This window comes from Eumetopias jubatus, unplaced genomic scaffold, assembly GCF_037043125.1.
Source record: "Eumetopias jubatus isolate StellerSeaLion01/CBP00866 unplaced genomic scaffold, mEumJub1_p1.0 scaffold_4, whole genome shotgun sequence".
Lineage (NCBI taxonomy): Eukaryota > Metazoa > Chordata > Mammalia > Carnivora > Otariidae > Eumetopias > Eumetopias jubatus.
Window position 1 is genome coordinate 22,880,022 of NW_028274810.1, and position 23,117 is coordinate 22,903,138.

At 38.5% G+C, this 23,117-nt stretch overlaps 3 protein-coding genes across 4 annotated transcripts in view; 2 read left to right on the forward strand and 1 right to left on the reverse strand.

The window, feature by feature from the left end:
- LRRC39 (leucine rich repeat containing 39) overlaps nt 1–2,023 on the forward strand; it is a 30,662-nt gene extending 28,639 nt beyond the window's left edge. The window contains exon 11 of the mRNA XM_028101923.2: nt 1,354–2,023. Coding sequence (XP_027957724.1) covers nt 1,354–1,409 — 56 coding nt within the window. The 3' untranslated portion in view covers nt 1,410–2,023. The remainder of the gene's footprint in view (nt 1–1,353) is intronic.
- TRMT13 (tRNA methyltransferase 13) lies at nt 6–22,219 on the reverse strand. 2 transcript variants are annotated; one of them, XM_028101921.2, is made up of 11 exons: nt 22,009–22,219; nt 18,559–18,605; nt 18,404–18,470; nt 14,062–14,124; nt 13,807–13,876; nt 13,546–13,652; nt 13,031–13,198; nt 11,035–11,107; nt 5,855–5,929; nt 2,130–2,562; nt 6–1,829 (listed from the first exon to the last, which is right to left on the reverse strand). In XM_028101921.2, exons 1-11 carry the CDS (start codon nt 22,153–22,155, stop codon nt 1,634–1,636), a joined length of 1,446 nt encoding a protein of 481 aa, XP_027957722.1. In that variant the 5' UTR covers nt 22,156–22,219; the 3' UTR covers nt 6–1,633. The 2 variants fall into 2 exon arrangements, with proteins under 2 accessions (XP_027957722.1, XP_087878472.1); XM_088022346.1 differs by lacking the exon at nt 2,130–2,562 and having other exon boundaries at nt 1,700–1,829.
- A 194-nt stretch (nt 22,220–22,413) lies between these two features.
- The window catches only part of SASS6 (SAS-6 centriolar assembly protein), a 51,191-nt gene continuing 50,487 nt past the window's right edge, over nt 22,414–23,117 (forward strand). Inside the window, exon 1 of the mRNA XM_028101946.2 lies at nt 22,414–22,557. Coding sequence (XP_027957747.1) covers nt 22,493–22,557 — 65 coding nt within the window. The 5' untranslated portion in view covers nt 22,414–22,492. The remainder of the gene's footprint in view (nt 22,558–23,117) is intronic.

Genomic DNA, 23,117 nt, shown 5'->3' on the forward strand with positions numbered 1-23,117 from the left:
GTGAATTAGTATTATTAACGTATTTATTGAGTACTTACACTGTGCTTGGATCTGTTTTAAGCATTTTACATGTGTTATCTCATTTGTTACAAAACCTTGTGAGGTAGGTAGTATTATTATTATCTTCACCATCCTCATTTTAAAAAGGGAAATTGAGGCACAAAGAGATTAAGTAGTGGCCCAAGGTCATACACTGAGGTGGTAGGGCAGGATCTGAACCTACGCAGTCTCATAAAACATAGGAGATTAAAGTAGAAAAGCAGGAATTAAAAATGGGCTAGGCTTCTATTTTATAATTCATGTACTCATAGATCTATTTATAGGATAAAAAAGTTACCTAAGAATATTATAGTACCTAAAATTATTAATTCTGATCTTTGTCTTGGCAAAGGTACCAATGATTAAGACAATTTTTACAAATAAAGACAGAAATAAATGAAGGATAACATGAAGACAGTAACAGTCCTTACCATATGTTTGGATTAATATTTGCTTGTGCATAGAAACTGCTTATGAGTTAACTAAGGCCTAAGTGTGAGGTGGTTTTGGTTTCATTATCTAATTTCCATTTTATTCCAAATTATTTTCTCAAACAGGAGAGAATATATTTATAGTTGTGCTTATATGTACAAAATGTCCTTTTAAAAGATATGATACCTAATTAACTTCAGAAGTTATTTGCAAATTTCAATTTAATTTGTGAATGAGGCTTATAAGTTATCTTTTTGGAAGTTCTAACTAGATAATTATTCATTTAAAAAAATGAAGTGAGGGGCGCCTGGGTGGCTCAGTTGGTTAAGCGACTGCCTTCGGCTCAGGTCATGATCCTGGAGTCCTGGGATCAAGTCCTGCATCGGGCTTCCTGCTCAGCGGGGAGTCTGCTTCTCCCTCTGACCCTCTTCCCTCTCGTGCTTTCTATCTCTCATTCTCTCTCTCTCTCAAATAAATAAATAAAATCTTTAAAAAAATGAAGTGAAACAGTTCATTTCCCTTGAAAACTATCTCTTCACTTTTGCTGTTTGTCATGGATAAATTCAGAAATACATAAATATATGTATGGCTCTGGAAATCTGAAAGTGAATTCATTAATTGATTATGAACATCTCTGAATTTCTTTGCATTAGGAAAAACAAATCACAATACATTATCATTTCCAAACTGGAATGGACAAAAAAAATCCATATATAAGCCAAGTTCTCAGACTTGCTTTTGTTACAAACGGACAATTGATCATACATCTTGAACTTGAGAAGTAAAAAGTACTAAATAAAACCAAAGGAAAATAAATTTCCAAAATTAATACAAATAAGAAAGCTAATGTGTTAGTTGTGTATTGTGTTATGTGTGTTTCAGATAACCAAGTCAACTGTTCAGCTACTTTACCAATCTCTATAAATACTGATGGATAATATAACTCAAGATGCCCTGCTGAAGAGAATTACTTGGAGAATTTGGTGAATTTGCTAACATTTGGACTTCTAAGTAAAAAACAAAGCTATAACTAAAGTTCAATGAGGCCACAACATTTTTTAAAGTTCATATCTCTGCTACGTAAAGTATATTTCATGAATATAAAAATACAATTAAAAAAATTTTTTTTGGTGGAAGACAGATGTTCACAATTTCTTTTCCATTAAGCAGTTGTTTCTGGTGATGACGAATGATTTGGTAAAGCAGTTAACAATACATTTTCCAAAGATACCAGAGGATCTGTATAATACTGTAAAGCAGGACTGAATCCTTTCTGCTGTAAATACTCGACTCGGCCTTGGTCAATCAGCAATTTACAAAGATGCCCTATTTTCTTCTTTTCTTCAACAGTAAGGAACCTAAACCGAATATACACAAAACATCGTTAAAATTTGTAAAAGTTTACGAAAAATCATTTTAGTCACTTCTATTTATTGATAAGTTCCTAAGTAACCTGCAGTATACTAGGTGCTATGTCCCATGCTTCCAAGATATGTTTTATTTTTGCCACAATAAAAGTATATTTCAATGTATTCTAAAATTGGATGGTAAAATGCATGTTCATGGACAGATTTTTGGGGACATTTATCTAAAAAGAAAGTCCAGCAATAACAAAACATTTCTGCCCCAGCGTCGTGGATTTCCAAGTAGTCACTTACCCAGGGACTCTCTCGGTGCTTTCGTCTGTGATTATGCATCCCCCGTCATCATGCTCTTCACTGTCATCATTCTGCTTATCTTTTCTCTTTGTGGTAAGATTGGAGGCTTCCAAAGATGTTTTTCGCATCCCACAAGTCGCCCAACTACTCATTCGCTGGAAGTAGTGGAATTCCACTGCTCCAAGGCCTAGAGCCCTGAAATACTCTTTGCCCACATAATGTCTCCAATCACACCTGTGGTGACAACAGAGTGCAATAACAATGCCAGCCACAGGGCTCCACTTCTCTGGGACATTTTTCTCATTTCCTTCCTTGGCCAAAGTGTTAATTTCTTTTTCTGTTTTATCATTCTTTATGCGTTTGGCTAAAGGTTCTTCATTCCTTTCCTCACAACTGGCAGCATAGGTTTCAACCAAACATCGTAATGCAAGATCTGCAAACACAATTATGTGGCCCCCCCAAACCACATCATCTTTAAAAATAAGTATTTTTTTTACATTTTTTCAGCAGTATGGTTTCTAAAATCCCAACAACAAAAACCTGCTTAGCTTTATACTTGTAATAATTCTTCCATGAATTATCAATTTTGTTCATATTTGCTGTTTTCTCATTAGCATCTCATTTTCTCTAATGATTTATTCTACTTCCCCAAACAACTGGCTGAAGCTTAAGGTCTACAGTCTGTAAAAACTTTAGTCCAACTACTCAACTTGGCTCTAGCTACTCCTACTCTAGCTGAGGAAAGGGCTTGTATAGAAAAAAATCATTGATTTACACTTACATCCCAGGGAAGTTTTGAGTTTAAGAAACCCAAAGAAAGAATAGAGGGGAAAGGCATCTGCTTATCGTCTGCTTAGATTGTTAGGTGTCAGTCCTGAAACATATGATGTTCACAGCAAATCCTGATGAGCTGAAGAGTTGATAAGAGGGAGTCATTCTGTGGAAAGTAGGCCTCACTGAGCAGGCTTACAGTATTTATGCATTCATTCAGCAATTAGTTACTGAATGCCTTTCACGTGGAAGCTTTGCAAATGTAACGATGACTATACACATAAACTTCGAGGTGGATGTACTCCACATTAAAAAGAAAAATTTAAACTTAAAAGCTAAACAAGTAGATTTTTTGATAACTGTGATTATTTCCCAGTGAAGACTGCTCTATGGTTGACAATATTTGTAAGGCCCCAAATATATACTGTAAAAACGGTATTTCCTGTCTGATTAGACAAGCATGCTGTGCCTAGTCAATCAAAAACATATATATTTTAAAATTTTATTACCCTAAGATGTCACCAGTGACTATTAAATGACTTAATATTTCACTAGTAAATTTAATTCAATATATGAGTTGAAGTCAATAAACACTGGGAGAAAGGGATAGCTAATCTATTATTTCATAAGCTATTGTTTTCTGACAAAATATATTCAGTCAGTTTTATTTATATTTGACTTAAGTAAATGATTTTCAGAAACGTGAATAACCAGAAAAATCATTAAAAGAATGAAGTAACTTTAGAATCAGAAGGAGCTTTAACAATCTATTTTAACCACTCCTTTACAAAGAACTTAAAGGACAACGTGACATACCAAAGAAAGGGACCAGGAAACACAGCCAATTGGTGATCATTCATTCATTCACTCAAATGCTTACTGTTTCTATTATATGCACACTCCCCTGTGCTCAACAAATTCACAGCAAAGTGGGAGAATTAGAATTATATAATAAAAAAAATAATTAAAATACCGTAAGGTAAAGCTATGCGGATGGAATTATGATGAACACTAAGAAAATTAGAAACTGACAGAGTATAGTACATGGGAAGAGTACACAGGGGTTCAGTTTGCTGACCAAAAGAGCTGCAGGCAGGAAGCGGCAAAGGCTGGAAGGCACAGGCCAGACTGACAGCCGGTCCTCCTGGTAAAGAGCTTGGACTTTACGCTGTAAGTAATTAGGAACTACTGCAAAGTTTTAAAGGGAAAGACATATTAGGTGTGTAGCCAAGGGGTCTAAATATTAGTAATTAAAGAACAGGTAGTGGAAGGAGACCATGAGAGAAAGAAGGGCATAGATGTAGGAGAAGAACCCGGAAAGAAAATGTCACAATAGAGAAGGAAACTGAATTTCAAAAAGGGCAAGCAACTGGAGTGCCTGGCTGGCTCAAGCTGAAGAGCGTGCAACTCTTGACCTCGGGGTCCTGAGTTCAAGCCCCACTTTGGGTGTACAGGTTACTTAATTAAAAAAAAAAGACAAAAAAAAGGGGGCAAGCAACTGCAGCAGAGATTTTTCGGTAAGATCACAATAGAGTGATGAAGGGAGAATTCACACAGTGAATCAAGAGGGGAAAGTGTGTGGAACAATGAAAAATGGCCAATATAGATTATACTTCTGAGAAACTTGGGTCAGATAGGTAAGAGTAAATGAGTGTGCTTTTTTCCCCTCCCCAGGACAGAACTGGCTTATGCCAGAAGGCTCTTATGAGGGTCAAATGAGATAAGGTGCATGAATGTCATCTTAAAAACTATGAAGGACAACATAAATATACAATACTCAAAGCCATTTCCCAGCCAAACTGAATAATGTCTATGGAGGCTCCGAGTTCCCTGTATGGGAGATGATGAAACCAATAGGAGCCAGGAAGATGTAACAATAGCTAACATTCACTGTGCACTAATATGTGCCAGACACTTACATGTAACCTGGTAAATTATATGTTATCCCTGTTTTACAGATGAAATAACCAAAGCTCAGAAAGGTTAAGTAATTTGCCAAGGTTACACAGCACAGCTGAATTCCGGACTATCCAATTTCAAAGCCCATGCTCTTACTACCTTACCACGCTACACCTGACAGATGGATGTGCTAAGATAAGACATCGTAGGTTTTTTTTTTTAAAGATTTTTTATTTATTTATTTGACAGAGAGAGACACAGCTAGAGAGGGAACACAAGTAGGGGGAATGGGAGAGGGAGAAGCAGGCTTCCCACCGAGCAGGGAGCCCGATGTGGGGCTTGATCCCAGGACCCCGGGATCATGACCTGAGCCGAAGGCAGACGCCCAACGACTGAGCCACCCAGGTGCCCCCATCTTAGGTTTTTTTATCTGACATTTCTTTTTTCATTTTCCTCAGAATCCTGGTACATAATCATCTTCTAGTGGGAGAGGTTTCAGAGTCCTTCCCATGCAACTTCTTGAAAAAATCAGTAGCTTCTGGGGTAAAATCATAGTTTCCATAAAGGATTTGTTTCCTTTTTGGTTGAAATATAACCCAAAAGCTTTTAGTCTCATATGACTCAGTATTTACACATAACACTTTATTTTTTTTAAGATTTTATCTATTTACTTGAGAGAGAGAATGAGAGAGAGAGTACGAGAGGGGGGAGGGTCAGAGGGAGCAGCAGACTCCCTGCTGAGCAGGGAGCCCAATGTGGGACTCAATCCTGGGACTCTAGGATCATGACCTGAGCCAAAGGCAGTCGTTTAACCAACTGAGCCACCCAGGCGCCCCTACACATAACACTCTTAATTCATCCTGCAAAATGGCCAAAATAAGCAGATAAATAAAAAACTATATATCTGATCTAACACAGGGCCAGTGCTATGATGAAGATTAATCAGTTGTAAGCATAGATGACATAAACTACTCAAGAGACTATTTCAAAGATTGGGACCATGTTAAGCTAAAACTTAATGTGTTCATCTAGACATTATTAGTATGTTTACGTACCTGTTGCCACACCACACAGATGCTTTCCAATTCCTACCACAGGTAGTTTTTCTTTGCTTAGCAAAGGAATCTTATCTGAAATAAAAGGAAATGAGAACCGAGTTAGCTCTCCTGTGAGATAAGACATTAACAAAAAGACAGAACTAATTTAAATCTTTGAATTTAAGGGCCGAGAGAGACTAAAACAAAAACTTCTCACTTTATAGCTGCGGAATAAGACTCACAGATATAGTGACCTGATAAGCAACACAGAGGGCTGCTGACCAACCAGAATTAAAATTAAAGTTTCTTTCTTCTTTTTTTCCCTTTTCTTTCCCTCTCACCCCTAGGCAGGCCTCTCTTTCTGAGTTAAAGTTTCTTGACTCTTAGGCCAATGTTATTTCTTCTATTCTGACTCAGGACTTCCCCTTGTATAAGCCTTATTCTACTAAATATTATTAACTCATTGATAAAAGAACTCAAAGCTGTCCCTGCTAGAAGATTTATTTTGAACAAATAATACATATGATAAACATATATTAATAACATAATCAATATATATTATAAAATACTATATTCAGTATTACAATTAACTATAGTTTTTTTCTGTATCTTGATATTTAAAAATAAGATATTATCTTAGCTTTTCAGAATGTTTTAAAAAAAGAAGATTCATAACAGTCCTGAAAAGGTAAAAAAAAAAAAAAGAAAAAAAAAGGTCCACAAGGTAATGCAGTAAGATGTATTATATCATAGTTATGGCCTCCATCCCATCCTTATTTTCTTTTTTGTAAGATTCTGAAATGAAAAGTATGCTTTCTCCTACAAATCCAGCTACAGCATCTAGCACAGTGAATGGAAGTACTTAGTAAGTATTTCAACTTTTCTGTTGCTTGCTTTCAAATGTTAGTATATTACATGCCAGGAGAAAATGGAACCAAGTGGAATAGTTTGCCTGTGTCAGGGAATATAGAAGTTTAAATTAAGGTAGTTCAAGAAACTCACCATCAATTAGGGTGAAGGGAAAGGATGTCTAAGAAAGCCCTTCTGCTTTATGCTTGAAAATTACCTCATTTCCTCTCTCCTTTTTCTTTGGGCTTAGAAAATAGAGCAGAGGAACTTCTGGGAAATGATCGTAGATTAAATGCAAATATCTAGTTTACTCCCTCCTAAAACTCCACCAAGATGAGGATAGAAGGATTTTTAAAAAGGTATAAACTCACAAGATCTGAGAGAGGACAAAAGGAAACAAAAGTGGGAAAGGCTGTGACTCAACCAAATTTATTCCACAAATCTTCAAAAGGCTCAAGAATTGGGGGGATCAGGTACCTTGGCAGTAGAACTGAGTAGCTACAATAGAGAGTACTGGTGGAAAGTCTGTTTAAGTAGTCAGATCCCCACCTTGATGACTACCTCTTTCCCATGTGGTGGAAGACTAGACTAATTCTCTGGAGCAAGTAGGACAGTGGATTGAGGGACAACAGGAAGTTGAAAGTTGAAGTATGGTAAAATAGCAGGAGTCAGTGAGTGTGCATACTAATTTCCCTAGCTTTTGTTCCCCACTGGGTCTGGGTCCCAAGATGTTGGTAATCAGACCTTTACTCTCTAGGTAGGCGATCAGAAGAGTCTTCTCTGTGGAATCTGATCTGCCCAAGAGGAAAGATCACATCTTACGCAGATCACCCCAAAGTGGAGCTCAGAGTCAACAATTCCACCTAAGGACTCAGAGCTCTGAGTCCCTCAATCCTAAGAACACACCATCAAGGAGCACCAGATGTTTGAGGACAGCCTCTAAATCAAGAGACCAAAACAAATGGAAAAGAACAAATAGGTGAAAACAGATTATGAAGGGAGGATAATTCTAAAAAACCATTATTAATATCCTCAGAAAGATACTATAATTATAAAAAAGAACAAGATACGGGGCGCCTGGATGGCTCAGTTGTTAAGCGTCTGCCTTTGGCTCAGGTCATGATCCCAGGGTCCTGGGATCAAGCCCTGCATTGGGCTCCCTGCTCTGCGGGAAGCCTGCTTCTCCCTTTCCCACTCCCCCTGCTTATGTTCCCTCTCTAGCTGTGTCTCTCTCTGTCAAATAAATAAATAAAAAACTTAAAGAAAAAAAAAGAACAAGATACAACAATAAAGGTAAATTCAGAGAAAAACATCTGAGAAATTAAAACTATGAGAGAAGAAATTAAGTTGGGGAAATTTTAGAAAGTATAGAAAAAAGACCAAAAGATGTAACACAGAGAAGTCAAGAGAAGTAGAAAACCATCCCAGTAGGTCTAATAACTAAATCACAAGAAATCTTCCAGAAAAGAACAGAGAAAGTGGAACAGAGAAAATTATGAAAGAAAGAATGCAAGGCAATTTCCCAGAAAGCTGAGAACACTAGAATCTCTAAATCAGGATTTCTCACCCTTGGTATTATTGACTTTTTTGCCCCAATAATTTTGTTGTGGGGAGCTCTACTGTACCGTATAGGATCTTTAGCAGGCCTCTGGTCTAGCAAGCTCTCTGGCTTGTATCCATTAGACGCCGGCAGCATGCCCCCTGCTATGACAACCAAAAATGTCTCAGACACTGCCAATGTGCCCTGGGGGACAAAGTGGCCTCCACTGAAAACCACTGCTATAAATGAGGCAAAATGGGTAAAAATGTAACCATATGAAGGCATATCACTGAAAATTTAAAACACTAAGGACAAAGAAGCCCCTATACATTTCAAGAAAAAAGCAGATCCAGTACAAGGGATCAAGATTCAGAATAGCACTGAACTTTTAAACAATACTAGTGGAATAGAACTTTCAGAATTCTAAAGGAAAATGATTTTCAACCTAGAAATACAAATACCCAGTCAAGTGTAAAATAAAAGATGTTTTTGGATGATGCAAGGTCTCAAATTTATCTGTAATGTGTTGTTTCTTAGGAAGCTAGAGGACTAAGTGTTCTGCCCAAAGAGAGTATATCAACAGAGGAAGATACGGGAAAAGATGTGGAAAAAGAAATTCCCACTCAGGAGAGTGAACGAAATCCCCAGGATGAGACTGAAGAGAGTTTTATGTTGATCACTGTGCCCCAGGAACATGTCTGAAGCATACTGGGGAGAAGTCCAGTCTTGACTGGAACATGTCTGAAGCATACAAGGAGAATTTTTCAGGAAGACAGAAACTAACAGAATACTTGATGAATGTGTTACAACAAATACATTTTTAAAAGACCAAGTAAATAAAATTATAAATTATTAATTTAGCAAACAAAAAATTATACAGGAAAAAGTAATTTACTACATGGTCCAGTGATCAAAAATGATGATTTAATCATTTAATACATATTAGAAAGATGAGGAATGGGAAGTGTCTGCACTCGAGGCGGGGCAGGATAGAAAATCTTCATCTTCCATTGGGAAAAACCGGTAGATAATGCTTGGGGAGAAAAAGGGGGGGGGAGCAAAAACAAAAGCCTGTTTTAGATACTTCAGATAAATATAAAAATTCACCTATAAGAGGTAAATGTGGTTGGCTCTGAAGAGAGAAACATGGCAGGGAGGAAGTGGCTGGTGCTGTTTTTAAAACAACTTGAGAACCTGTAGAATTTTTTGACTCTTAAACACACAAATCTAACTTTAATAAAAGCCCAAAAAAGAGAAACAAAAAACAAGGAAAGAAGAAAGGGGATGGGGATGTCTGCAGTAAACTCATTCAACAGATACTTCCTATTCTTTCTCAACCCCTAAAATGATGAGTAGTCAATTCTAACCCTGCCACCCAGAAAGGAAGAGAAGTCCTTTAAATAAATGTCACCGACTCCTCATTTCAAAACTACCTTTACGCACTCTCAGTATGTCATTAAGTAAGTCTTTTATTTTAAATATTAAGAAAAAACCGAGGTATGGATGTCAGGAGATTAAAATTCACATTTTCACTGGTGGCTATATTTTTAGTCACTGCTTAGTAGGAAAAGATTTTCCAATTAATGTAAATTCCAGAAGGGCAGTATTGAACTAGATTGTAGATATTTGCTCCTTTCTCTCTTATTTTGGTTTAAAAATATGGAATGGGGGCACATGGTGGGCACAGAAGAGTGATCTAGAAACTATTTAATAAATATGGTAGGCTACTTTTCAGAATGCTTAATAAGAATTCAACACATACCATAAAAACGTGTCTAGGATTTTCAATGTCAGAGAAGTAATATATTCAGTTAAATATTTTTTTTTTAAAGATTTTATTTATTTATTTGACAGAGAGAGAGATCACAAGCAAGCAGACAGGCAGGCAGGCAGAGGGAGAAGGAGAAGCAGGTTTCCTGCTGAGCAGGGAGCCCGATGCGGGGCTCGATCCCAGGACGCTGGGATCATGACCCGAGCTGAAGGCAGACGCTTAACCATCTGAGCCACCCAGGCGCCCCCTCAGTTAAATAGTTTTAAATACAGCAATATATATATAATATAAATGCTGGGTTGCTTCACAAAGCTGTATTAATTAGTGGATGGAAGTTACTAGGATATGTTTGTATTAATATGAAAAACTATAAAAAGGTACAGAAAAGGCACAAAGAGTATGATTGAAGGGGGTGTGTGTGTATGAAATGTGACTTCCACAGAGATGAATTATATTGGTACAGTTTAAAATTCTAGGAAGTATGTTTTACCATCAGCTGGACAAAGAACTATCACATTTCTTTAACAGTTTAGGTAAAGTCATGTTAATTACAGGCAGAAGGCACTAGCCTTTTTGGGGTGGGGGGAGAAGGAGAGGGAGAGAGAGAATCTTAAGCAGGCTCCATGTTCAACATGGAGCCTGAAGCCAGGCCTCGATCTCACAACCCTGAGATCATGATAAAAGTCAAAATCAAGAGTTGGACACTCAATTGACTGAGTCACCCAGGCACCCCTGAACAGACTCATAATTAAAAAGGACAAAGAAATAATGTAGGGACATATTATCGAAACTTTTAAACTCTTTCCTAATATGACACTTCATTTCTAATTGATACTGAAACCTCATTTTTAAAAAGTTCCAACCCTAATTCAATTTACACTTAATCAGATGTTAGATATAACATTCTATATTAACAATGCATTAATTTTAATTTGTTTTCCCAGAAGCATTGTTCTGCATGACTGGGTTTCTAAGCAACCCTCAGAATTTGAAACTTCTATGATTTATGATAGGGCAACTGAAAGTTATACAACTTACTCAAACACAAGTGTTGAATATCAATTTGAAGTCTCTCAAATACTGAATTTTTCTTTCTGTGTTTGCCATCTACCTGCACAAACAGAACACTGTCATAACAATAGCTTTTTATGTCTACTTTATGAAATTAAAAAAAGATCTATTTGTTTTCAAAATTCAGAGGAAATAATTTCCCATCTTATTTTTTAATACTTAAAAAACAGTATTACTAGTTAAAAAATTTAAGATTGTATATTCTTTGATGAAAACTCCAAAATAACAATATCATACATTTTTAAAAGGCTTGAAAATTTTATAAATTATTATGTATAATTATTTCCTTTAACTCTAAAACTTCCCAATCCACTCATGAAGGAACTAAGGTTCACAGATGTTAAGTGACTAACCTAAGATTATTTGCCAGCTCCTTTGCCTTTGTTAGCCCCTAATATACTATTTTTGGTACATTCTATCATCTTCTTACTCTCTCTGAAAGATCACAACCACCATTCTGATCTATGTCCACATGCCTTTGACTTACAAACCGACACTGTGGCCCAGATATTTTTGATGAGCACCAGACACATAACTAGCTGTGAACTAGAAAGCTCTACTTCAACTGCAAACTCATTCAAAACTGAACTCATCATTGCTCCCCCCAAAACTATTCTTCCTCTTCCTCCTTCTATATTCCCTATCTCAGATAAAATGTACCACCAGTCACTTAAAGCCATAAAGTGTCACCTGAAATAACTCCTCTCTCATTCTTAATGACTAATAAATCACCGAGCCTCTTGCTTCCAAAATCTTAGTGTTTCTCATACTCTTTCCCTCCTCTCCATCCCCACTGCAACAGCCTTAGCTCTGGCCCATTTCTTATGCGGATTACTGGATAACAATTATCTTGTTATTAATTTCCCTACTTTAAGTTTCAGACTCCTCTGATAGAGCTTTAATGGTACTGCTAGGATGAACTTTTCAAAAGCCTTTTGATTTTCTTCAGCAACTCTTACATATTCTTTCAATCTCCTCTCAGCTGTCACTTCCTCCAGGAAACCTTCACACTACACTGAAGTTGGTGTTCTATCTTCATGCTCCTATGGCTTCTGGTACTTACCATTATCATAAGAGACTTAGCATATGGAACCAAAATACTCATAAGTCTGCCCCACTAGACATAAGCTTCTCAAAGACAAGAACTAAATCTTGGTCCATGGAATCCCCAGCATGTAGCAGGATAAAGTCAAACTCCTTCCCTTGGCATGAAACAGGACATCTTCCAGTCTAGCCATGCTCTCCCATTTCCTCACCACTGAACTCTACTTGGGACCACGCATTCCCATCACACAGAAGTGTTTCCAAGTTTCCCCGTTGTTTCAGGTATTTGGTTACACTGTTCCTCAAACCCTCTATCTAGGAAACACCAGTTCTCCTTTCAAGATAGAACTCAGGCATCACCTTTTCGATGTAGCCATTTGCATCCTTTCCCTGCAATAAAATATGTCACTCCCTCTTTTGAAACCATACTGTACTCTGTGCAGATTTTTTTCATACTTTGATACTTTTCTATAATCATTAATTTGTCTGTCTCTCCTTTCTAAATATCAGTAATAGAGCATAGGGACCTTGTCTTGACTTTATCTACCCAATGTCTGTCATGGTACCTAATGGTACGCTCAATAAATATTTACTGAATGAATAGTTAGTAGGTGGCACTGGCAGGTTAGAACTCAAGACTTTTAACTCCCAACTTGAGCTTGGCCCTTTCCACATATTTTCTTGTCTCTGCAAATAATTTTAAGAACTCAGCTCAATGGACTATTAAAATTTAGATTAAAAATTTATCTTCAGTTTAAGTTATCAATATAATTAGAATAAAAAGAATAAAAAACCATATCAAATCAATACCAAAAAATAATTTTCTTTAAGAGACATGTTTCTGAGTATCATTCTTTTTTTTAACAAGAAAAGTGCAAACAAAGGTTGGTTACTAATATACTGCCATGATTTCACTTACCTTGAATCTTGTGGTCACCTTTTCTACTAGGATGAAGTGAACTTTTTCAGCATCTTTTAAGGCAATATCAACCCAATGAGATAATTTTCCCTTTCCTGCTCCAAATTCAACAAAGCATCTTCTTGGACCAAGTAACTTTAATTTTTCAATGTTACCTAAAATAGAAGCCTGCAAACTTCACAAGATTATTTTATAAACTAGAGCAAACACATTTGACTTGAATGGGAAAATAGCAAGGTAATTTCTACAAAAGGCAGCATGTGCACATTGATAATTTTTGTTTGGCTTTAAATTTTTTCCCTTGCTTGGAAATTTCTAACACACAATATTCAGAACCATATCCATGCCAAAAGTTTTTAATATACGTTTACACATACTTTTTGAAATGGAAAGATTCTGTTCCCTATAGGATAAACTAAACAAAATCTCACTAAGAACTATATTTAGAAAGAATGTTAGCTTTTGACAAATGAAAAAAGGGCAATTTTAGTATAGTTACTATGGCCTAAACATACCTGCTGTTTCAGGTGTTTGGTTGCAGAATCACCATTTTTAGGGTCATTAAGGGCATCATGCAATGCTGGATGGGACATAATTTGATCTTTAAGTGTAGAGTTCAAACCTGTGCCAAATATAAGCACAATAGCTTAAGCAACCAAACATGAAACCGTGGGGCTCTGAACAATGGTAGTAACATCTTGTTAACCACACCTGTATCACTCATGTGGCACCTAATTATTCTAAAAATTTTAACTTACAACTGTAGGCAGACTTACCTTCACTTGCTTTCCTCAGTTTCTTAATTAAGTTTTCCAACTGCTCTTCAGAGAGAGAAGAAATTGGAACCTATATACAAAAATGGGGCATCAGCTTCTCTGGGAACTAACCATCACTAATAATATGGATTCTATAGGAAAATGTAATCTAAATTTAAAACAATTATTCTAAACAAAAACTGGAACACAGCTAGCTTATTCACAGAAATAGCTCACAGACACCTTTTAAAATTAAATATTAAGTCAAGTACTTACTAACTGTTCAGGTTTTTCTGTTCCATCTTTTAAGCCTGCGTTAATATCTTGAATAAAGAAGTCCTTAATAAAAACAAAACCACAACAATACTGTTATTAATGTGAAGAGCTCACAAAAATTAAGGTGAAAAACTGGTCCTTCCCTTCTTCCCATACTCTATACCTGCCATCCTCCCTTTCTCCCATTTATGAATTAAATAATTACTGAGCACCTACTGTGGTCCTTAATTTGTTTTAGTGCTGAGGACTCACCACAGTAGAGAACAGAACACACAAAAATCTCTAAGTTCATGAATCATATATTCTAGTGAGTTGTTATTTGAATAAACATTTATAGTCTAAAGAAATTTGTTAGTAATTTTTATTAATGTTTTCACCTGCCTATAGCATAGACTTAGGACTCTGTCAGTTTTGCTACGGTGTTACAGTAAAAACAACAAAGTACCAACTACACATGGCTGTTTATCAGACAGGCAGCATGACCAAAAATAGAGATAAGATGATATTATAATGGTTTAGGTCTGATTTCTTCTATTTTAAAATTCTGATTAAAATAAAAAATAGAAATGTACTGTGACACTATGTTGTTTAAATTAACATAGTAAGATCTTTCTAGTGTATCTTCAGAGAGAAAGATTCAACATAAGTATCTAGATCAGCATTGTCCAACAGAACCTTCTTCAATGATGGAAAAATTCCATATCTTCCCTGGAGAACATGGTAGCCACTAGTTTTGAAATATTGCTAGTGTGACTGAGGAATTGGATTTTCAATTTCATTTTAATTAGTTAAATTTAAATAGTTACGCATGGCTAGCGGTTACCACATTGGACCATGTTCTAAAAGTAAACACTACTCCTGGGACTTTATGCATACTAATGGGCTTTTGTTATGCAGAAGGGTAACATGTGGACTGTGTGTTGCTGCCTTTACTTATATGGATAATAAGGAAACTGATGATTAAGCAGAATAGGTGAAGACAGCAGGTATTATAATGTTCTGCTGGATGACTGGCAAAACTATGATAGAAAGTTAGCTACAACTATTATAATTTGACGTACTCTTAGTTTAAAATGGTTGCCAAGAGTGCTCCAGGTAGGTTGTGTTGTAGACTAAATTTTTAAATGTGAAAACTATTTATACTGGAGAAATTTATCACCAATTTACTTTCATTTGGTATGCAGAATTTTTAAAAGATTTATTTATTTTAGAAAGAGAGTGAGAGTGGGGGAGGGGCAGAGAGGGAGAATCTTCAGTCTCCCCACTGAACACGGAGCCAGACTTGCGGCTTGATCTCACGACCCATGAGATCATGACCTGAGCCAAAACCAAGAGTCACACGCTTAACCGACTGAGCCACCCAGGCGCCCCTGGGGGGTATTCCATTTTTAATAAATTCACCTCTTCTCTCAAACTTTTCCCAGAACATGTATTCCACCTGTTCGCCTTAACTAAAACCTGGCACTTAGGTAAATTAGCTAATCTCCATGCATACGTGAAAGTAAAGGCAACATTCTTTCTTTTTACTAAGGGACTATCTGGGGTGGTCATCTTTTTTCTTCTACAGATCTTAATGTAAAAATACTTCCTGTTAAGCGTATGTCATCTGACCTAAGCTGGTTCTCAACTGGAAGGCATTTGGAAATGTATGGGGCTATTTTATTGTCAAAATGACTGAGAGGTGCTATTGGGAGACAATTCTCCATGGGTCTCTCAATTTTCTGCAAGTGTTAGAAGCAAGACACACTGACAACCTTTGTTCCAGACTCTCTTTTCAAGGACATTTGTATATGAAGCAGTCTTGGAAGACAGAAATAGTGTCTCCTAGAGCAGATCAGGCCTGCTTATTGTACAGTATAATAAAGAAATGTCTACTTATGGAACAGAGGTCAGGCAGGTTTCCTTACTACCCATTTTATTATTTTTTTAAAAGATTTTATTTATTTATTTTAGAGAGAGAGAGAAAGAGCATGCATGCACAAGTTGGGGAGGAGTTGAGGGGGAGGGAGAGGGGGAGGGAGGAGGGGAAAGAATCTTAAGCAGACTCTGCATTGAGCACGGAGCCTGACATGGGGCTCAATCTCATGATCCTGAGATCATGATGACCTGAGCCAAAATCAAGAGTCAGACCCTTATCTGACTGAGCCACCCAGGAGCCCCTTTTATTTAAAGATTCATTTATTTGAGAGATAGAGAAAGAGCATGTATGTGATTGGGGGCTGGGATAGAGGGAGAGAATCCTCAAGCAGACTCCCCTCTGAGCACAGAGCCCAATATGGGGCTTGGATCTCATGACCCATGAGATCATGACCTGAGCTGAAACCAAGAGCCGGATGCTCAACCGACTGAGCCACCCAGGTGCCCCTTTACTGCTCATTTTAAAAGAAATGTATTTCCTAAGCTTGGGGTTCTTCAGCTGTGACATAAGCTATGCACAAAATTGTGCAGCATTCACCTAGGCCCTGTTGACTCCATGGACCTTAAGAAACAAGGGGAATCGATGCAGGCAAGAAGTCCATGTTACTTGCTGAGCAGTGAGTAATGAAGTCCTTTGTCTCTGACCTAGGAGTCTCTTCTGCTAGCATCCACAAACCTGTGGCAGGCTAATTTGTTAGCTTGAAAATAAGATTACATTTCAGATCCTTCATATTCCTCACAAGTGCCTTTGCCATTTGCTCAGAGGCCAGAAATACTAAATACAGGGATGCTTTGAAATACACAGGACATGACTATCCCACTTGGAATCCCAAAAGCCCACTGAGGATAGGAGCAGCTCACCCTTTGATGTCAGTGTCACCTAGAGTCTCATACTCTATTTTGTGGCTATCTTTTATCTCATCTTCACTCAGCTCTCCCCTTATATTCTATACACCAGTCACGTGCAATGCCCAGTCCCAGATAAAGCTATCAACTTTCTCACTTCTAGGTGCTTACATATGTGTTTTTTTCCCCCTTGTCTGGCTGATTCTCCTCCCACCGCCAAAGGGGGAGGGGCAGAACGGGAGTGAGAGAATTTTAAGCAGGCTCCATGCCCAGTGTGGAGCCCGACTCGTGGCTTGATCTCATAACCACGAGATCATGACCTGAGCTGAAATCAAGATTCGGACACTTAACCAACTGAGCCACCTAGGTGCCCTTAGCTGATTCTCCTTTGACCTGTAGGTCTCATTGTATGACACTCCTTCAGAGAAGTCTCCCTGGCTCCTTCCCCATCTCTCTCATCCCCTATTTCTCCCCAAAAAAGGGTTAGGTTCTCCTCCTTTCTTCTTTCATAGCATTCTGTATTTAATCAATTTTAAACACATAATACTGTATTTTTTTATCTCTCCCAGACTGTAATGTTCTTATAGGCAGGGTGCTTGGTACAATGTTGGCATAAGTGCTCAGTATTTATTGAATAAACAAGCTCCTCCCCCACCCTTCCAATCTCTTACCCTGGGTAACTTAAAAATCCAAGGCTTTACCTTTGACTTCCAAACTAACCACTCTACTGACTTTCAGACTCACATATCCAACTCTCAGCTTTTAGTCACCACATTTCGATTCTGCTACCTAAATAATTCTTGTATTTATTCCCTAACCTTTCCATTCTCTTTCATTTAGTCTCTTATCATGTCCCACCTGGATTTCAGCAACAGCCCCTAACTAGTCCTTCTAATTCCACGCCATCTTCCCACACTGCTCTGAGAGAAAGTTTTTTAAGAGGAAAATCTGACCACACCATTCTTTAGCTTAAAATCTTTCAGTGGTTCCCCGTATCTTTCAGAATAAAATCTGAGTTCTTTGAAAGACTCAGTGTGGTTTCCCAGTTTCTGCCTTTGTGAATATAGTTCTTCTCACCTACAAGGACTCTTCTTCCTTTTCTTTGCCAAATCAAGACTCAGTTCAAGTGTTATTCCCTCTGGGAAGCTTTTCTTGACCCCTTGGATATAATTTTAATTTTTATAAAAGTACATGCTCTTATGACATGTGCACTTACTTCTTTCATTGAACTTACTAAGATCCATTATTTACAAGTTAACTTACCAGTCTCAAATAAACTCCTTGAAGGCTGGGACCATATTTTATTGAAATAAATTTAGTAAGCACTCAGTAAATATTTTGAATAAATTGTGAAATTACTCTCTAAACAATATACTTGTTGCATAAAATTCTATTCTCTGAATTAGGATTATAAGTGGATTCACGGTCTGATGTCCTATATATACTCAAATGCATTTACCACATTCAAGCCTTCTGAGGCTAGGATCTTGTTAAGTATTCACATTTGTAATCAACTAAGTATATATAAGCATTACATACCACACATTTCACCTTTCAATTTTACTGATCAAACACTTACAGGTTTTGGCTTCTCTCTTGAGTTACATTTTTTCAAATGCTTTGCTAGTTGATCTTCATATACTGTGCTAAATTTAAAGAGAAAATTATTTAAAATAAGACGTGTGACAATTATTCTTTCTAGCATAGAAAAACCCTTAACTGACCCATACTTACTGTTTTGGATCTAAAGGACACAGAATTCTTTTCCGAGCATTTTCTTCCTAATAAAGAAAGATGATATATTGACTTGGATGAAAAATATCAAGTTCATTGCTTACAGATACTAGATACAACTTCAGTATAATCATAAGTTTATGCATTCCCAAAACAAAGTAAGGAAACCTTAAAAGGACATTAGTAATACATTGGTACAATAAAGTCATAGAGTTTAACAACAAAAATCTCCAAAGTAGCTAGTTTTTGTATATATGAGCAAAAATGCTTTGGACAACAAGGGTTTATAGCTTCAAATAGATTATAGAGAAGGCCTACATATGGAATTTCTAATCTATGATAGCATCGACTATAATTTGCACAATTATTTTATAATATTATTTTAAAATAATATTTTAGTGTCTCTTGGGGGGGCAAAATCACCCTCAGTTAAGAACCAGTGGGTAAAAATGTGTACAAGTGGTCTCAGCTATGTATGATACTTAAGACAAAAAGATGAAAGCATACTACCCAATTAGATCATAAATAACAGATTCAGTAGGATGCCCACAGTTGAAAACCAAATCGTGCCATGTAAAGTGTTTCCCTTGATGTCCTGCAATCTTTCTTCAAAGGACCAGTAACAACATTCCTTCCTTTCCAGGAATACCAATCAGCTTGTAAGGAACTAGGCATATTCTACTACTGTCACCAACTGCATTCATCTTTAAGATATTTCGTTAAGGTCAAGTATAAGGTCTTAGAGTGAGAACAAAACTTTCTCCTACCATAAATCTCACTTTTAAAAATTTTATTATTTTATAAATCTCATTTTTTAATCAAGAAATGTTTGCTGGTCCCCTCAAAACCACTCAATACAACTGTAGGTATACTTCAGAGAGTTCTCACCATAAGACACAGGTCTCCCACATTCCAAAATAAGTATATATTTGTTTCTGTATTCTTCACTCCAGGCAAGTTATCAGTTTATCAAAATATGAAGTAGTTATGGCTATGATGGGCAGTAGCAGATGAAGGAGCTCTCGGGGCTGATCTGTACTGGATACTGCCCGGGATAAACCATCTGACTAACAGAAATAATGTAAATAATATTGGACATCGAGAAGGCATGAAACCAGGTGCTTGCCTATTTGGTTTCTAAAACTGACTAAATAGGTTCCTCTTATACAAGCATTCTGTTCCTCTTGTTTTTAGTTTTATTTTTCTATCATATATATCCCAAAGAAATACACATACACAAAAATATACAGTTGACTCTTGAAGGGTGGGGACAGCCACACCCTCCTTGGCAAATAACTTTTGACTTCACAAAAAATGAAATTTAAAAACTTTTTTTTAATTTTAATTTATTTATTTGAGGGAGAGACACAGTGAGAGCTGGGAGACACAAGCAGGGGGAATGGGAGAGGGAGAAGCAGGCTTCCCACCGAGCAGGGAGCCCCATGCAGGGTTCGATCCCAGGACCCTGGGACCATGACCTGAGCCGAAGGCAGACGCTTAACGACAGAGCCACCCAGGCGCCCCGAGATTTAAAAACTTTTTGACGGGGCACTTGGGTGGCTCAGTGGTTAAAAGTCTACCTTCGGCTCAAGTCATGATCCCAGGGTCCTGGGAGGAGCCCCCAGTCGGGTTCCCTGCTCAGCGGGGAGCCTGCTTCTCCCTCCCCACCCCCCGCTCCTGCTCTCTCTTTCTCAAATAAAATTTTTTTAAATAAATAAAAAATAAATAAAAACTTTTTGACTTAATAGTCTACCGTTGACCTGAAGCCTTATTGCTAACATAAACAGCTGATTAATGTATATTTTTTGTTGTATGTATTATACACTATATTCTTACAATAAAGCTAAAGTGTTATTAAGAAAGTCTTAATAAGGAAAAAACATTCATAGTACTGTGCTGTGTTTATGAAATCCATGTAAACAAGTGGTCAAGCGTCAACTGTATATATATGTATTTTTATTATTAAAAATTTACTTAGGGCGCCTGGGTGGCTCAGTTGGTTAGGCGACTGTCTTGGGCTCAGGTCATGATCCTGGAGTCCTGGGATCGAGTCCCGCATCGGGCTCCCTGCTCAGCAGGGAGTCTGCTTCTCCCTCTGACCCTCCCCCCTCTCATGCTCTCTCTCATTCTCTCTCAAATAAATCTTTAGTTTTACTTATTTGAGAGCGAAAGAGAGCGCGCGCGCGCACACAAGCTGGGAAAGAGGCAGAGGGAGAGAGAAAAGCAGGCTCCCTAATGAGCAGAGAGCCCAACGTGGGGCTCAATCCCATGACTGGCGCCCAAGCCAGACGCTTAACCCACTGAGCTACCCAGGCGTCCCAAGGGTCAACTCTATATTGACAGTGCAATTATACGTATTATCACACAGTATTCTCAAACAAAATTGTACGCCTCCTGTTTTCAATTTTATTTTATTTATTTTTTTTTTTAAAGATTTTATTTGACAGAGAGAGGCACAGCGAGAGAGGGAACACAAGCAGGGGGAGTGGGAGAGGGAGAAGCAGGCTTCCCGCGGACCAGGGAGCCCGATTCGGGGCTCGATGCCAGGACCCTGGGATCATGACCTGAGCCAAAGGCAGACGCTTAAAGACTGAGCCACCCAGGCGCCCCGTGTTTTCAATTTTAAAAGGAAAGTAAATTCTTACATGATTTTAAATCTTTCCTTCCTCCTTTCAGCAGTTACAAGTTGCTTTCAAAAGACTGTAGTCTAAATTTTTTTTTAAGTTTTTAATCACTCCGTGCTCATCACACGTGCACCTCCTTAATCCCCAACACCTATTTCACCCATTCCCTCCCTTTCCCCTCTGGTAACCATGTTGGTTCTCTACACTTAGAGTTGCACGTCTAAATAAATTTTTTTTTTAAAGATTTTATTTATTTGACAGAGAGACACAGCGAGAGAGGGAACAACACAAGCAGGGGGAGAGGGAGAAGCAGGCTTTCCCACGGAGCAGGGAGCCCGATGCGGGGCTCAATCCCAGGACCCTGGGATCATGACCTGAGCTGAAGGCAGACGCCCAACGACTGAGCCACCCAGGCGCCCCTAAATAAAATTTTTTAAAAGTTTCTTATTATTCACAAAACATTCAGAACACAATTAGTGAAACCTTGGGATCTTTGATCACTGTTCTTTCTAAACTACCTTTTCTCATCAGGAAGGCGGAGAGTGGGCGGAGTATGAGGCCGTAGTTGGAGTAAAACTAAGATCTACCATTACCAGGAGTTAGTATCAAAAAAAAAAAAAAAAAACGGGTCACTGCTGGCGCTCTATTTAGTGCGAGAAACACTGCACTTCGCTACGGCTCATCATCGCTCCCTAGGGAGGGCAGGGCTGCCTTAGTACAGGAAAAGCTGGAAAATCCAGGGAACAGAAGCAGAAATCTGTCAGAGGGGAGTTGCCGGACCAAGAAACTTATTTCCAACTCTCCACAGGGTAGGGCAATACCAGACCTCCGCGGCTCCAGCGTGTTCCCCACAGAATCTTTTCCCTGCCGCCACCACCATCCTGCAGAACCTCCTCTTCTTTTCCACATAGTAACTGCACCGACCCTCAGCCGGAAAGTCAGTCGTGTGCGGGGCCGGCGCAGAAGCCGCCATAATTCAGGGTTCGTTTAGGGTGGCAAGCATCTGGTGAAGAGAAAAGTTCTCTGCTTCCCTCGGGTCCCCTTCCCTTAACAAATATGGCTGCCGCGCGTCCAGCCACGCAGGTTAATGCCCGGAACTGCCTCCCCATCCTCTGCAAAACCGGAAGAAACTGATGGTGGCTGAGGAGGTTCAAATCTCCCCCGCCTTCCCTCTGTTTCTGTTTCCCCGCCTCCTCAGCGGAAGCCGAGCGCCAAACTCAAATTTTAGCAGGACCCGGATTCCTTTAGGCTAGTTCCGTGGGCTGGGCCTGCTGGACTTTTCCGCTTACTGGCAGGGGCAGCGGACCAACATGAGCCAGGTTCTGTTCCAGGAGCTAGTCCCGCTGCAGGTGAAATGCAAAGACTGTGAGGAGAGGTGAGGTTCCGCGTTACCCCGTGCCCGCGGGTGGCGGTTGGGGTCCGGCCAAGGCGGGGGGAGGGGGGAAGATGGCGGCTCTGGCCAGTGGACACCGGTTTGCGGCTGGGTGTGTGGCCGGCGTCCCGGGACGCAGAGAGAGAGTCCCACTTGGAACCTAATGTTACCTCTCTCACCAAGTTGGCGGTTGCGGAGGGCACAGGAGGGAGAGTATGAGCAAACGGAAAGCAAAAGTTAATTTCAAAAAAAAAAAAAAAAAATTTTTTTTTTTTTTTTAGTTCTGAACGGAATCGTGAAGGTTATAGTCCTACTCTTTCTTTTTGACAGAGAAAGTTAATTTGTCGGGAGAAGTGAAGTAATTTACACGAGAACTCCGAACAAGTTCACGACAGGGCCGGCGCAAGAACTCTGGCCTTGGCTCCCAGCCCTTTTTTCGCTCTTCTTTGAATTATATTGGAAGTAAATTTAAGCTTCAGCTTAAAAAAGTTTTTATGGTGTAGTGCCTTTACATTAGTTACTAAAACTAAGTTACATTTATTATTAGTATCGACTAAAAACAG